General features: G+C 48.8%; 3 protein-coding genes across 3 annotated transcripts; all 3 read left to right on the top strand.

The window, feature by feature from the left end:
* Window positions 1-2,940: 2,940 nt before the first annotated feature.
* LOC147965253 (uncharacterized) lies at window positions 2,941-3,486 on the top strand. Its single transcript, XM_087530370.1, has one exon. The coding sequence runs from the start codon at window positions 2,941-2,943 to the stop codon at window positions 3,484-3,486; it is 546 nt and encodes a 181-aa protein (XP_087386496.1).
* A 66-nt stretch (window positions 3,487-3,552) lies between these two features.
* On the top strand, window positions 3,553-4,482 carry LOC147965252 (uncharacterized). Its single transcript, XM_087530369.1, has one exon. It carries the CDS (start codon window positions 3,553-3,555, stop codon window positions 4,480-4,482), a length of 930 nt encoding a protein of 309 aa, XP_087386495.1.
* Window positions 4,483-13,080: 8,598 nt separating this feature from the next.
* Window positions 13,081-13,833, top strand: LOC147965251 (uncharacterized). Its single transcript, XM_087530368.1, has one exon. The coding sequence runs from the start codon at window positions 13,081-13,083 to the stop codon at window positions 13,831-13,833; it is 753 nt and encodes a 250-aa protein (XP_087386494.1).
* Window positions 13,834-14,795: the final 962 nt, after the last annotated feature.

Raw genomic sequence — 14,795 nt, 5'->3', positions numbered from 1 at the left:
ATAGATTGCGTTGTCGACGAAGGAGTTGGACCAGAAGACTTTGAAGACCCAGAAGACTTTGCTGAGCTAGGCAAGCAGCCCTTTGACCATGTCTATGAAACCCTTTTTATGCATGTCATATAGCACTTTTATTGCTTGCATCGGAGACATGATACTGTGGTGACCACATGGGGTGGTTTGCCACCGTTACTTCATCGTTGATACTTGCATTGTGCATGACCCTACCTTCTTATGAGGGTTATGCCGGTGAGGGTAGATAGGATGCTAAAGTAGTTGCTATGCAAAAAGGGGACGGGAATATGCATGGTGATGGAGACAAAGTATTTTCAAAAGACTTTCCGAAAACCCCGCCGGGTGCCACTTATGCCCGAGGGAGATGATGAGTTGGGTAGCCACTTGATGATGAAGTGGTGTACCGAGGCAAGTGTGTGTGTTGTTTTTCGAACGGATTGGTTTAAGTTGCGACCGTTATTCCAACCTTACATGCGCAACCACTCTACCCTTATATGGGAAAGGGCATTGTTGATTACCTAGGCCGATACTAGCTTGGAGCCCGCATTACTAGTGACGGGAGAGTTGTTGTTGCGCTCTCTTGGGACGGGGTCGTGCCAGGTAGGGCGGCCATGACTGTCTTCACAGGGCACCGGACACACCGTTGGTACCCCGTGCTTGTGGTATGTGGTGAAAATGGGAGCGAGGTTCCACAATTTTAAGATGTGAAATGTTGGGCACGGGGGTTACTGCCAATTGAGTGGACTCTATGTTAGTGTCGTCTAGGGAAAGATAGTGATTGGGTGCTTACCCCGGGTACTTGAGGTACCGCGGGTCGTGGATGACACGGAAGTTCCCCGGATCTGGTGGGTAAAGTGTGGAACCTCTGCAGAGTGTAAAACTATTCGAATAGCCGTGTCCACGGTCAAGGACAGTTGGGTAACCGCTCTTGGGCTACGTCCACTTGTTTAAGAACCAGTGTGTGTGGGAAGTACTACTTGGGCCAAGTCAAAGGACTTGACATGGATGAGTTGGGTTGGAGCCACTCCCTTTATGTTGATATATGTAACCAGCCCCTATGGTTACTTGAATTCATGTGATGCATGATTTACCAGTTATTGAGCATGTCATAACACGACAAAATTAGCTTTCTGCAAAAATTTACCTATGTCATGCATTGTTGTATCTTGAGCCAAAACATGGGTTGCTTGCGAGTACATTCAAAGTACTTATTGGCTTGCCACTGGTTATTTAATTGGCCAGGCACGGAAGAACAGGAGTTCGAAGAAGAGTTCTTTGGAGACGAACATGTCAACTAGGATGTTTCCCAGTCAGAATGCCTGTAGGGTTAAGGCAGATGGCATGGGTTCTACTTATCAACAAAGATTTCCGCCGCTTAAGTTTATTTGGTATTCAACCCTTGTGGCTTTATCTATGTAAGACTTGACCATAATGGTCATAATTTGTGTAAGACGATATGTATGGATGTAAGACTCTTGTTATTCAGCTTCTGTGTGTTCAGTGAGCATTGATCTCTGGGATCACTGTACACGTGCATTCGGTGATCACGACTTATGAGTCGGGTCCCCACAGAGCTGGTATCAGAGCCATCCTAATTGTAGGAAGCCTTAGTTAGCATGGGCGTTAGTTAGGATAAAACCCGTTTTGCAAAACCATCTATACTCCTCTTCTCTTCTAAGCTTACCAAACCCAAGATATATTTCCATATTGACCTCTCCCATTCAACCTTTGTAGATGGTTGCCGTACCCGAAGACTTCCTGACCACCGGATTTCCCGTGCTTCTCGAGGATAGCCTCAAGAAGTGTCAGTTTTACCGAGCCCCCACTTTCACCTACCATGAGCATTGGATCAATGACACCGAGACGGAGTATCATGTGGAAGTGATTGTGAAGGCTAATGACTCTCCAACAAGCTGGTTCTTCAAGGGACCCCAGATGGCAACACTGGTTCTTGCCGTCGAGACGGCAACCCTCAAGGCACTCACCCGCCTCCGAGACCTTCTTCCAGAGATGGTAGACGAGTTGGCAACCCGCTTCTTGCCTTACCGGAAGGAAGGTGAGGATGAGAGCAGTGCACCAGCTCCACCATTAGAAGAAGGTCTTCCACTCCGATTCCAGACCTACTTCAGCCTTTGTGCCGATAGTTTGGCACAACACTTGGCCTCGGAATCAATGGAGCTCCGAAAGGAACTTCATGAGACCAAGGCACTTCTTCGCCAAGCACAAGGGAAGACGGATAGGATCAAGAAGGAAGGCGTTCCCCCTGGTCAGCCCGCAATCGCATACCGAGGCGGAAGACCCCAAAAGGATGGAGAACCACCACATCATCACCGCATGAGCGCAAAGGATTACCGCAAGCTCTTCACACCACCGGCAAAGCAACACCGTGTCGAGCTCCTCCACTCCCCCACCCCTTCGAGCAATGAAGGAAGTCATGCTACTGATGACGAGGAGGAAGTCCCGGAAGAGCCAAACTACGCGACCGAGCGTTCCACCACTTAGGCATCATTCGCAACCCGGATATGCCCGTTAGTAACCCCTACGGTAGGATAGGTCGTGTACCCCTAGGCGAAGTCGAGTCCTTGTAATGGTTCATATGAAACCATGTAGTTTTGTGTTTGCTTTTGATGTGTTTGATGGACGTCGTGCTTTCCTTCAGGAACTTGTAAGCGACTACATCACCCATTTGGATTTTAATGAATGTGTTTGGACTTTTGGCCCTTGCATGAAAACAATTAGTGTCATACCAACCCCCTTACTAGGCATCCCATCTATATTGCTTCCCCTCCTCTTTCCCAATCATGAGACCTTGACCGCTCCAACAGGATGCCTATTGTAACACGTACTGGTACCTCTACCCAGCAGCAAGAAGCCGGAGCAGGAGCCAGTCAGGACCAAACCCAAGGACAAGCTCCACCACCTCCAAACATGGACATGGCTCAGCTTCTCCAAGCCTTCCGAGAGGAACGCCAAGCCAACACTGCAGCCCTCCAGATGATTGCTCGGGCTGTCAATCGCCAGCCGGCGGGAAATGGCAATGGACATTCCACGTTGGTGGAGTTCGAGAAGCATGCACCACCCACCTTCATCGAGACTGTTGAACCCCTGGACGCAGACGACTGGGTCCGCACCATTGAGGATCTGCTGGAACTAGTCGGATGCATTGAGGGCCGTGAGAGGGTGGCATATGCTGCTCACTGTCTCGGGGGAACTGCCAGAGCTTGGTGGGATGGATTCAAGGCCATGCATGCTGAGCAAAACATCACTTGGAATGACTTCAAGGCAGAATTCCGCAAGGCCCACATTCCTTCCGGAATCATGGCCATCAAGAAGCATGAATTCCGAGCCCTGAAGCAAGGAAGTAGCACTGTCAAGGAGTACATGCAGAAGTTCAGTGTTCTCTCAAGGTATGCTCCTCAGGATGTCAGCACTGATGCTGCCAAAAGGGAGCGCTTCATGGAAGGCCTTAACTAGACTCTGCAGTATTCGCTTGTTGTGTGTGACTGCCCAACCTTTCCTGATCTGGTGAACAAGGCACTCATGCTTGAGGACAAGCGACGTGCTTTGGACGATACTCGTAAGCGCAAGATGATCAGCAAGGGTAGCTCCAGCAACCAGAAGCCTCGCCCGTGGCAGCCAGCCCCCGTCAAGCCAACCTATCAGCAGCCAAGAGCCCCTGCACCTCGTACCAACTATCAGCCTCAGCAGTATGCCAACCCCAGGCCATCTTTCAACTACCCCAATAACAATGCCGGCAAGAGCAGCAACCCCAATCAAGTCACTTGCTTCGGATGTGGTCAGGCAGGACACTACTCCAAGTATTGCCCCAACAAGAAGCCCGACGCCCCGCGCCGCAATACGAATAACCAAGGCCAAGGCCGTGGGATGCCACCAAGGAACCGAGCTCCCCGCAATCCACCCAACAACGGCAAGGGTCGTGTGAATCATGTCACTGCAAAAGAAGCCCAGGAAGACCCGGACGTCGTGCTGGGTACGTTCCTTGTCAACTCGGCACCTGCAACTGTCTTGTTTGATTCTGGAGCCACGCATTCATTTATCACCCAAAAGTTTGCATTAAAGAGTGGCATGACCCCTACACCCCTAAATAACCCTATGGTGGTACAAACCCCCGGAGCAGAGATGAGAGCCAAGATAGGATGTAAAGGAGTCGGGATTGTTATTAATGGGGTAGACTTCCTAGCATACCTTATCATCTTAAGATCGCAAGGCTTGGATGTGATCTTAGGAATGGATTGGCTCATCAAGCACCAAGGCTTGTTAGATTGTGCCAACCGGTCTGTCACTGTGACCAATGACCAAGGAGTCGAAGTTAAATTTGCCTCCAACCCCTCCTCTGCTCAAGCCAACCAAGTCAACTGTCTGACTGAAGTTGGATTGGAGCAAGTGCCGGTAGCATGCGAATACCCCGATGTCTTTCCTGATGAGCTACCGGGAATGCCTCCTGACTAAGATATTGAGTTCATCATCAAGCTCATTCCCGGAGCAGGACCCATCTATAAGAAGCCCTATAGAATGGGATCGGAAGAGTTAGCATAGTTGAAGAAGCAACTGGAAGAGTAGTTGAGGAAGGGATTTATCCGCCCTAGTGCCTCCCCTTGGGGATCACCTGTTCTGTTTGTGGCAAAAAAGGACAGTACCATCCGCTTGTGCATTGACTACCGCTCCCTCAATGAAGTTACAATCAAGAACAAGTATCCACTTCCCAAGATTGAAGATCCGTTTGATCAACTCAATGGGGCCAAGGTGTTCTCCAAGATCGACCTCAGATCTGGGTACTACCAGCTGAAAATCAGACCTCAAGATATTCCGAAGACGGCATTTGTAACCAGATATGGCCTGTATGAGTGCACGGTCATGTCCTTTGGATTGACCAATGCCCCAGCTTACTTCATGTATCTCATGAATAAGGTCTTCATGGAATATTTGGACAATTTTGTCGTTGTCTTCATTGATGACATTCTTGTCTTCTCGAAGACGGAAGAAGAGCACGAGCAACACTTGAGGATGGTCCTAGACAAGCTTCGAGAGCACCAACTGTATGCCAAGTTCAGCAAGTGCGTATTTTGGCTGCGTGAAGTTGGATTCTTGGGTCATGTTTTGACCGAAGAAGGATTGTCGATCGATCCCGCTAAGATTTAAGCCGTGACTGAATGGCAATCCCCAAGCAATGTGAAGGAAGTCAGAAGCTTCCTCGGACTCGCAGGATATTACCGCAAGTTCGTTGAAGGATTCTCAAGCATTGCTCAACCCATGACCCAGCTCTTGAAGAAGGACAAGAAGTTTGAATGGACGCCGAAGTGCGAAGAAAGCTTCCAGGAGCTAAAGCAGAGACTGACCACCGCCCCAGTTCTGGCCACAGCAGATATACACAAGGAATTTGTGATATATTATGATGCGTCAAGAACCGGACTAGGAGGTGTTCTAATGCAAGAGGGCAGAGTCGTAGCTTACCTTTGAAGGCAACTACGGCCTCATGAAGAGAACTATGCTACTCATGATCTTGAGTTAGCAGCAGTGGTTCATGCCCTGAAGACATGGTGACATTACCTCCTAGGGAAGCGGTGTGAGATATACACGGATCACAAAAGTCTGAAGTATATTTTCACTCAAAAGGAATTGAACATGAGGCAGAGAAGGTGGCTAGAGTTGATCAAGGATTATGACCTCAGTGTTCAATACCACCCTGGGAAGGCTAACGTGGTAGCAGATGCATTAAGCAGAAAGGCTTGTTCCTTGAACGCTATGATTAAGGAAAGGCTACCCGCCTTGTATGAAGAACTTGAAAGCTTCGGGTTGGAACTGGTTGCACCAGGATTCTTGGCCAACCTCGAAGTTAGGCCTACCCTGATGGATGATGTTAAGGAAGCTCAGAAGGGACACGAGAGTATTGAAGGCATCAAGAGGAAGATCAAGGCAGGCAAGGCCCCAAGATTCTCGGAGGGTGAGCAAGGAATTATGTGGTTTGGGAATCGCATTTGCGTACCCAATCAGATAGAGCTCAAGAATTTGATCTTGCAAGAAGCTCGTGACACCCCATATTCCATCCACCTCGGAGGAACCAAGATGTATCAAGACCTAAAGGAAAGATTATGGTGGCATGGCATGAAGAGAGAGATAGCCACTTTCGTCGCTAAGTGTGACATATGCCAAAGGGTCAAAGCTGAACATCAGCGACCCGCTGGATTGTTACAGCCTCTCAAGGTGCCTGAATGGAAATGGGATAAATTTGGAATGGACTTCATCACTGGATTACCAAGGTCAAATAAGGGACATGACTCCATCTGGGTCATAGTCGACCATTTGACCAAAGTAGCCCATTTCATTCCGGTCAAAACGACTTACAAGGGAAACCAGCTAGCCAGCCTCTACGTCAACAGAATCGTAAGCCTTCATGGTGTTCCCAAGGAGATTGTGTCAGATCGAGGAACCCAGTTTACCTCAAGGTTCTGGAAGAAGTTCCAGGAGGCCATGGGGACCAAGTTGTCCTTCAGCACTGCTTTCCACCCACAGACCGGAGGTCAGACGGAGCGAGTGAATCAGATACTCGAAGACATGCTCCGAGCCTGTGTCTTAGCATATGGGGCTAGGTGGGAAGATTGCCTCCCTTTCACCGAGTTCTCCTACAACAACAGTTATCAGTCAAGCCTCTAGATGGCACCATTTGAGGTGTTGTACGGACGCAAGTGTCGCACACCCCTCAATTGGTCAGAGACCGGAGAAGGACTAGTCTTTGGGCCCGATATCATCCGTGAAGCAGAAGAGCAAGTCTAGCTTGTCAGAGAGCGTTTGGAGACTGCCAAGTCAAGGCAGAAGAGCTACGCTGACTCACGCCGTAGAGACATGATCCTCCGAGTTGGAGACCATGTCTATCTTTGGGTCACACCTCTCAAGGGAACCCAGCGCTTCCATGTCAAAGGAAAACTCGCACCAAGATACATCGGCCCCTTCAAGATCACTGAACGGCGAGGAGAAGTGGCTTACCAGCTGGAACTGCCACCTAAACTATCCGATGTCCACAATGTATTCCACGTGTCACAACTCAGGAAGTGTCTCCAAGTTCCAGACAAGCCTGATCTTTGCAAGGACGTCGATCACCAAGCCATTGACCTTCAGCCCGATTTGACCTACCGCGAGAGACCCATCTGCATTTTGGACGAGGCTGAACGGCGCACTTGAAGCCGCACCATCAAGTACTTCAAGGTCTAGTGGAGCAACCACACAGAAGCAGAAGCAACCTGGGAACGTGAAGACTACCTTAGATCCGAGTTTCCGTATCTCTTTAAAGCCTAGTTTAGGAATCTCGGGGACGAGAGTCTTGTAAGGGGGGTAGGTCTGTCACACCCTGCATTTTGTAACATGTCATTTGCATTAATAAATCATGAAAATTTGGACCAACAAAAACTTTTGCATTATTTGGCTTTTATTTTGGAGTTGGTTTTCTCTGTGTGGTTTTTCAAGTGCTCTTTAAAGTCAACTACTCCACCTTCTGTACTTCATCTCCTTGCCCCAAACTTCTGCCCAATTATCATGCCATGTGTATAGTGCAATATAGTATTTTCTTACAAAATACTTTGGCCAAATAGTATTTTCAAAAATTAGTTTTCCAAAAACCCCTGAATTGAGGTTTGCACTACAAGTACTTGATTAGGGGTATGAAAAATATTTCAAAGAGTATATTTTATACCAATTAGATATAGGATTCCCATAAACCACAAAAATATAATTTTAAAAGTTATTTTCCTATTTTATTTAAAAAAATTTCTTAAGGCCAGAAATGGTCTTTAATAGGGAAAAATTATTTTATTGTTTTAAAAATATTTGAAAAAAATCAGGGAAACTCAATGGGCATATATTACCCATATATAAGAGTTTCAACACATGGTCATGCTCAAAATATTGGACAAAACCTTTCAAAACCATTTCTGCCCATTTCAAGGATTTGAAATATATCTACAGGAAATATTTCCACAAAAATCTAAGGAAAATCCAGCTAGTCACAAATGCATATTGTGACCACCTTGAAAAGCCTCATGTCAATCAAGGTCATTTTGGTTCACCAAAATGCCCCAAAACCCTCTTTGACCAGAATCAAATTTGAACAATTGTGTACTACCAACTTTCTCTCCTTGACCCCAACTTTTGTGAGCATGTCCACATGACCAAATGAGGCCACTACACCAAGTGGTTCATCGAGGGGAAGTGATTTGCTCAACTAGATCTACACAAGTTCATTTCTGCTAATTTCTAGGGTTTACAAAAGTTGCATTGGCAACTTTGCCCAAATAAGCTCCAAATTGGTGGAAGGCCCTAATTATATGTGTCATTTCACCCTGTGGAGTATCATGGCAGTTGGAAATCATCTGCTGGCCCAAACCATTATCAAACACCTTCTGCCACTTTTCAAAAATCACCATTTTGACCACTAAAACTATTCTCCTTGAGCTCAACTTTTTACCACAGCTCCTCCTAGTCCTCTCCTACCTCCAGTAACCCTCCCCTGGCCATTGCTCAATGATTGAGGGGTAAAATACCCCCATTTACCTCCCTGGACAGCTCCTCTCTCCCTCTTCTTCTACCTCTCTCCTCTCCTACTGGCTCCCCAGGGCATCCAAGGCCACAGCCCACTTCTTTACTTCCCCCTAGAGCTACCAGACACCTTTGGCCATGCCCACACTGCATAGAAAATAGCCATGCCGGCCATTTGGGCGCTCTGGAGCGCGCTACAGTGCGCTCCCGCACTGTAGCCGCCCCCTTCCAACCACCCCGGGCCACCTCGGGTCTCCCCAGCACGCCCGACGAGACGCCTCAATGTCCGCAACACGGCAGCTGGTCGGCCCCTCCTCCTTCTCCCTCCTCTCGCCGCAGCTCGCACGCGCGCCGCCCGCCCGAGCGCCCCAGTGAGCGCGCTCGCATGCGCGGTGCCCTGGCCCCCCTGCTTTCCCTCTCTTCTCTCCCCTCGCCCTAGACCAACCCCACAAGCACCCCAGACACGCCCACACGCGCCCCCGTGACCCGTCGCAACCGCAGCAGGCTCGCCGGCGCAAGGGTCCTCGGTGGACCGTCGCCCGCCTATTTAAGGGTCTCCCCAAGCCCTCCTCTCCTCACCACTCGCTCTCTCACTCCCCTAATCATCCCCCTGCACCCCCAGTTCCTTTCCGGAGCAGCCCGAGCTCGAGATCGAGCTCGAGCTCCGCCGCTTCGGCTCGCTGGAGTTCGCGAGGTACAGGCCGTCCCCGGCCCCCTTTCCTCTCGATCTGGAACCCCTGCAGCTCTCTGATCCTTTCCCCCTTGTTTCCCCTCTCTGTAGCTGCTGGAAATGGCCGGAACCGCCACCGCTGAAGCCCCTCCACCGCGTGACCTCGTTGCCGGCCAACCAGGCCACCCCGGAGACCGGTTCCACCCCCACCCGAACGGCGACGCCACGCTGAGTCTGTCCCTGCCCTTGGCCAAGCTCGCCGTGCCCTGCATCGTCGCCGGTAAGCCTCGCCGCCGTCGGACGAGGGTTGACGACGACCCTGACAAGGGGCCCCGCCCGTCAGCCTTTCTGTCCTCTCCCTCTCCCGCGCCCTCTCTCACTGATGCCGGGCCCCGCCCATCAGGTTTAAAAATCTGGCGCGCGCGTCGGCCCGGCTGGGCCGCTGCCCAGCGGCTGTTCTGGCCAGCAGGCACAGTGCCCCTTCCCCTTTTTCTTTTCTATCAACTTGTAAAAATTCCACATGATTAAATATTCATCCAAATGCAATAATTCCAACTCCTAAATTCTTGTAATAATCCCACCTATTTATTGGTGCAGTTTTCATTCTTATCAAACCAACTTTTCTTCACTGTTCAAATTTAAATTTGAATTTGAGCATTTAAGCATGTCATTAGAATTTCTAGTACTGTTTCCATGCCTCCAAATCCAAAACTAGGAATTTTCCCCTTCTTAGTTTTCACCCTAGTATTTAACAAAAATGAGTTGACATTTTTCTAAGCACTTTGGTTTTTCTGTTTTATTATTGCCTTATTTTTCTCGCTATTATTTTGCGACGATAGATTGCGTTGCCAACGAAGGAGTTGCACCAGAAGACTTTGAAGACCCAGAAGACTTTGCTGAGCCAGGCAAGCAGCCCTTTGACCATGTCTATGAAACCCTTTTTATGCATGTCATATAGCACTTTTATTGCTTGCATCGGAGACATGATACTGTGGTGACCACATGGGGTGGTTTGCCACCGTTACTTCATCGTTGATACTTGCATTGTGCATGACCCTACCTTCTTATGAGGGTTATGCCAGTGAGGGTAGATAGGATGCTAAAGTAGTTGCTATGCAAAAAGGGGACGGGAATATGCATGGTGATGGAGACAAAGTATTTTCAAAAGACTTTTCGAAAACCCCGCCGGGTGCCACTTATGCCTGAGGGAGATGATGAGTTGGGTAGCCACTTGATGATGAAGTGGTGTACCGAGGCAAGTGTGTGTGTTGTTTTTCAAACGGATTGGTTTAAGTTGCGACCGTTATTCCAACCTTACATGCGCAACCACTCTACCCTTATATGGGAAAGGGCATTATTGATTACCTAGGCCGATACTAGCTTGGAGCCCGCATTACTAGTGACGGGAGAGTTGTTGTTGCGCTCTCTTGGGACGGGGTCGTGCCAGGTAGGGCGGCCATGACTGTCTTCACAGGGCACCAGACACACCGTTGGTACCCCGTGCTTGTGGTATGTGATGAAAATGGGAGCGAGGCCCCACAATTTTAAGATGTGAAATGTTGGGCACGGGGGTTACTGTCAATCGAGTGAACTCTATGTTAGTGTCGTCTAGGGAAAGATAGTGATCGGGTGCTTACCCTGGGTACTTGAGGTACCACGGGTCGTGGATGACACGGAAGTTCCCCGGATCTGGTGGGTAAAGTGTGGAACCTCTGCAGAGTGTAAAACTATTCGAATAGCCGTGTCCACGGTCAAGGACAGTTGGGTAACCGCTCTTGGGCTACGTCCACTTGTTTAAGAACCAGTGTGTGTGGGAAGTACTACTTGGGCCAAGTCAAAGGACTTGACATGGATGAGTTGGGTTGGAGCCCACTCCCTTTATGTTGATATATGTAACCAGCCCCTATGGTTACTTGAATTCATGTGATGCATGATTTACCAGTTATTGAGCATGTCATAACACGACAAAATTAGCTTTCTGCAAAAATTTACCTATGTCATGCATTGTTGTATCTTGAGCCAAAACATGGGTTGCTTGCGAGTACATTCAAAGTACTTATTGGCTTGCCACTGGTTATTTAATTGGCCAGGCATGGAAGAACAGGAGTTCGAAGAAGAGTTCTTTGGAGACGAACATGTCAACTAGGATGTTTCCCAGTCAGAATGCCTGTAGGGTTAAGGCAGATGGCATGGGTTCTACTTATCAACAAAGATTTCCGCCGCTTAAGTTTATTTGGTATTCAACCCTTGTGGCTTTATCTATGTAAGACTTGACCATAATGGTCATAATTTGTGTAAGACGATATGTATGGATGTAAGACTCTTGTTATTCAGCTTCTGTGTGTTCAGTGAGCATTGATCTCTGGGATCACTGTACACGTGCATTCGGTGATCACAACTTATGAGTCGGGTCCCCACAGAGCTGGTATCAGAGCCATCCTAACTGTAGGAAGCCTTAGTTAGCATGGGCGTTAGTTAGGATAAAACCTGTTTTGCAAAACCATTTATACTCCTCTTCTCTTCTAAGCTTACCAAACCCAAGATATATTTCCATATTGACCTCTCCCATTCAACCTTTGTAGATGGTTGCCGTACCCGAAGACTTGCTGACCACCGGATTTCCCGTGCTTCTCGAGGATAGCCTCAAGAAGTGTCAGTTTTACCGAGCCCCCACTTTCACCTACCATGAGCATTGGATCAATGACACCGAGACGGAGTATCATGTGGAAGTGATCGTGAAGGCTAATGACTCTCCAACAAGCTGGTTCTTCGAGGGACCCCAGATGGCAACACTGGTTCTTGCCGTCGAGACGGCAACCCTCAAGGCACTCACCCGCCTCTGAGACCTTCTTCCAGAGATGGCAGACGAGTTGGCAACCCGCTTCTTGCCTTATCGGAAGGAAGGTGAGGATGAGAGCAGTGCACCAGCTCCACCATTAGAAGAAGGACTTGCACTCCGATTCCAGACCTACTTTAGCCTTTGTGTCGATAGTTTGGCACAACACTTGGCCTCGGAGTCAATGGAGCTCCGAAAGGAACTTCATGAGACCAGGGCACTTCTTCGCCAAGCACAAGGGAAGACGGATAGGATCAAGAAGGAAGGCGCTCCCCCTGGTCAGCCCGCAATCGCATACTGAGGCGGAAGACCCCCAAAGGATGAAGAACCACCACATCAGCACCACATGAGCGCAAAGGATTACTGCAAGCTCTTCACACCACCGGCAAAGCAACGCCGTGTCGAGCTCCTCCACTCCCCCACCCCTTCGAGCAATGAAGGAAGTCATGCTACTGATGACGAGGAGGAAGACCCGGAAGAGCCAGACTATGCGACCGAGCGTTCCACCACTTAGGCATCATTCGCAACCCGGATATGCCTGTTAGTAACCCCTACGGTAGGATAGGTCATGTACCCCTAGGCGAAGTCGAGTCCTTGTAATGGTTCATATGAAACCATGTAGTGTTGTGTTTGCTTTTGATGTGTTTGATGGACGTCGTGCTTTCCTTCAGGAACTTGTAAGCGACTACATCACCCATTTGGATTTTAATGAATGTGTTTGGCCTTTTGGCCCTTGCATGAAAACAATTAGTGTCATACCAACCCCCTTACTAGGCATCCCATCTATATTGCTTCCCCTCCTCTTTCCCAATCATGAGACCTTGACCGCTCCAACAGGATGCCTGTTGTAACACGTACTGGTACCTCTACCCAGCAGCAAGAAGCCGGAGCAGGAGCCAGTCAGGACCAAACCCAAGGACAAGCTCCACCACCGCCACCACCTCCAAACATGGACATGGCTTAGCTTCTCCAAGCCTTCCGAGAGGAACGCCAAGCCAACACTGCAGCCCTCCAGATGATTGCTCAGGCTGTCAATCGCCAGCCGACGGGAAATGGCAATGGACGTTCCACATTGGTGGAGTTCAAGAAGCATGCACCACCCACCTTCATCGAGACTACTGAACCCCTGGACTCAGACGACTGGGTCCGCGCCATTGAGGATCTACTGGAACTAGTCGGATGCATTGAGGACCGTGAGAGGGTGGCATATGCTGCTCACTGTCTCTGGGGAACTGCCAGAGCTTGGTGGGATGGATTCAAGGCCATGCATGCTGAGCAAAACATCACTTGGAATGACTTCAAGGCAGAATTCCGCAAGGCCCACATTCCTTCCGGAATCATGGCCATCAAGAAGCGTGAATTCCGAGCCCTTAAGCAAGGAAGTAGCACTGTCAAGGAGTACATGCAGAAGTTCAGTGTTCTCTCAAGGTATGCTCCTCAGGATGTCAGCACCGATGCTGCCAAAATGGAGCTCTTCATGGAAGGCCTTAACCAGACTCTGCAGTATTCGCTTGTTGTGTGTGACTGCCCAACCTTTCCTGATCTGGTGAACAAGGCACTCATGCTTGAGGACAAGCGACGTGCTTTGGACGATACTCGTAAGCGCAAGATGATCAGCAAGGGTAGCTCGAGCAACCAGAAGCCTCGCCCATGGCAGCCAGCCCCGGTCAAGCCAACCTATCAGCAGCCGAGAGCCCATGCACCTCGCACCAACTATCAGCCTCAGGAGTATACCAGCCCCAGGCCAACTTTCAACAACCCCAATTAGTGTCATACCATCGTGAATTCGGCTCGGAAACAAGAAGTAAATTCTTGATCCTCTTCCATGGCATCTATCCTTTTTAGGCCGGCCTCCATCTCTTCCTCCGTTGATGGCCCAGAGTGGTCAGCATCATTGTTTGCTCTTGGTCCCAGTGTCGGATGAGACACCCGACTCTCCCCGACTGACTCTTGAGAAGACATCTTGCTCTAGATCTACTGCAGAAACAGCTCGAAACAAAAACAAGGGATATTTGCATGATACGGTGGTCAAAACCTTCGGGAGATTATATAATGATTTTTTACCGACCAAAAGAAGTATCGTGCAAGAAAACAGAGTCCGGAGGGCACACGAGGTGTCCACGAGGCAGGGGGCGCGCCCAGGGGGTAGGGCGTGCCCTCCACCCTCTCGGAATCCTCGTGTCCTTTCCGGAGTGCTTATTTTCCTATTTTCTGAAATATTCCAAAATAGAGAAAAATTGCCATTAGAACTGTTTTGGGGTCAGTTTACTTACCGTACCACATACCTATTCCTTTTCGGAGTCTGAAACGTTCTGGAAAGTGTCCCTTATGTATTCCTCCGGGGTTATGGTTTCAATAACATTAGTTTCAACATTTATGGGATTACCTAAGATATAATGTTTGATTCTTTGACCATTCACCACCCTTGGATTTATGCCTTCGAAGTTGTTTATTCTTATGGCGCCGGAACGATAGACCTCCTCGATAATGTAAGGACCTTCCCATTTAGAGAGAAGTTTTCCTGCAAAAAATCTTAAAAGAGAGTTGTATAGCAATACACAATCACCTACATTAAACTCACGTTTTTTGCATCCTTTTATCATGCCATCTTTTAACTTTTTCTTTAAACAGTTTGGCATTCTCATAGGCCTGGGTTCTCCATTCATCAAGTGAGCTAATGTCAAAAGGCCTCTTCTCACTGGCAAGTTTGAAATCATAATTGAGCTCTTT

This window comes from Triticum urartu, chromosome 6A, assembly GCF_056163025.1.
Source record: "Triticum urartu cultivar PI428250 chromosome 6A, HENAU_Tu73, whole genome shotgun sequence".
In the NCBI taxonomy this organism is placed as follows: domain Eukaryota; kingdom Viridiplantae; phylum Streptophyta; class Magnoliopsida; order Poales; family Poaceae; genus Triticum; species Triticum urartu.
This window is presented reverse-complemented; position numbering and strand designations above follow the sequence as displayed.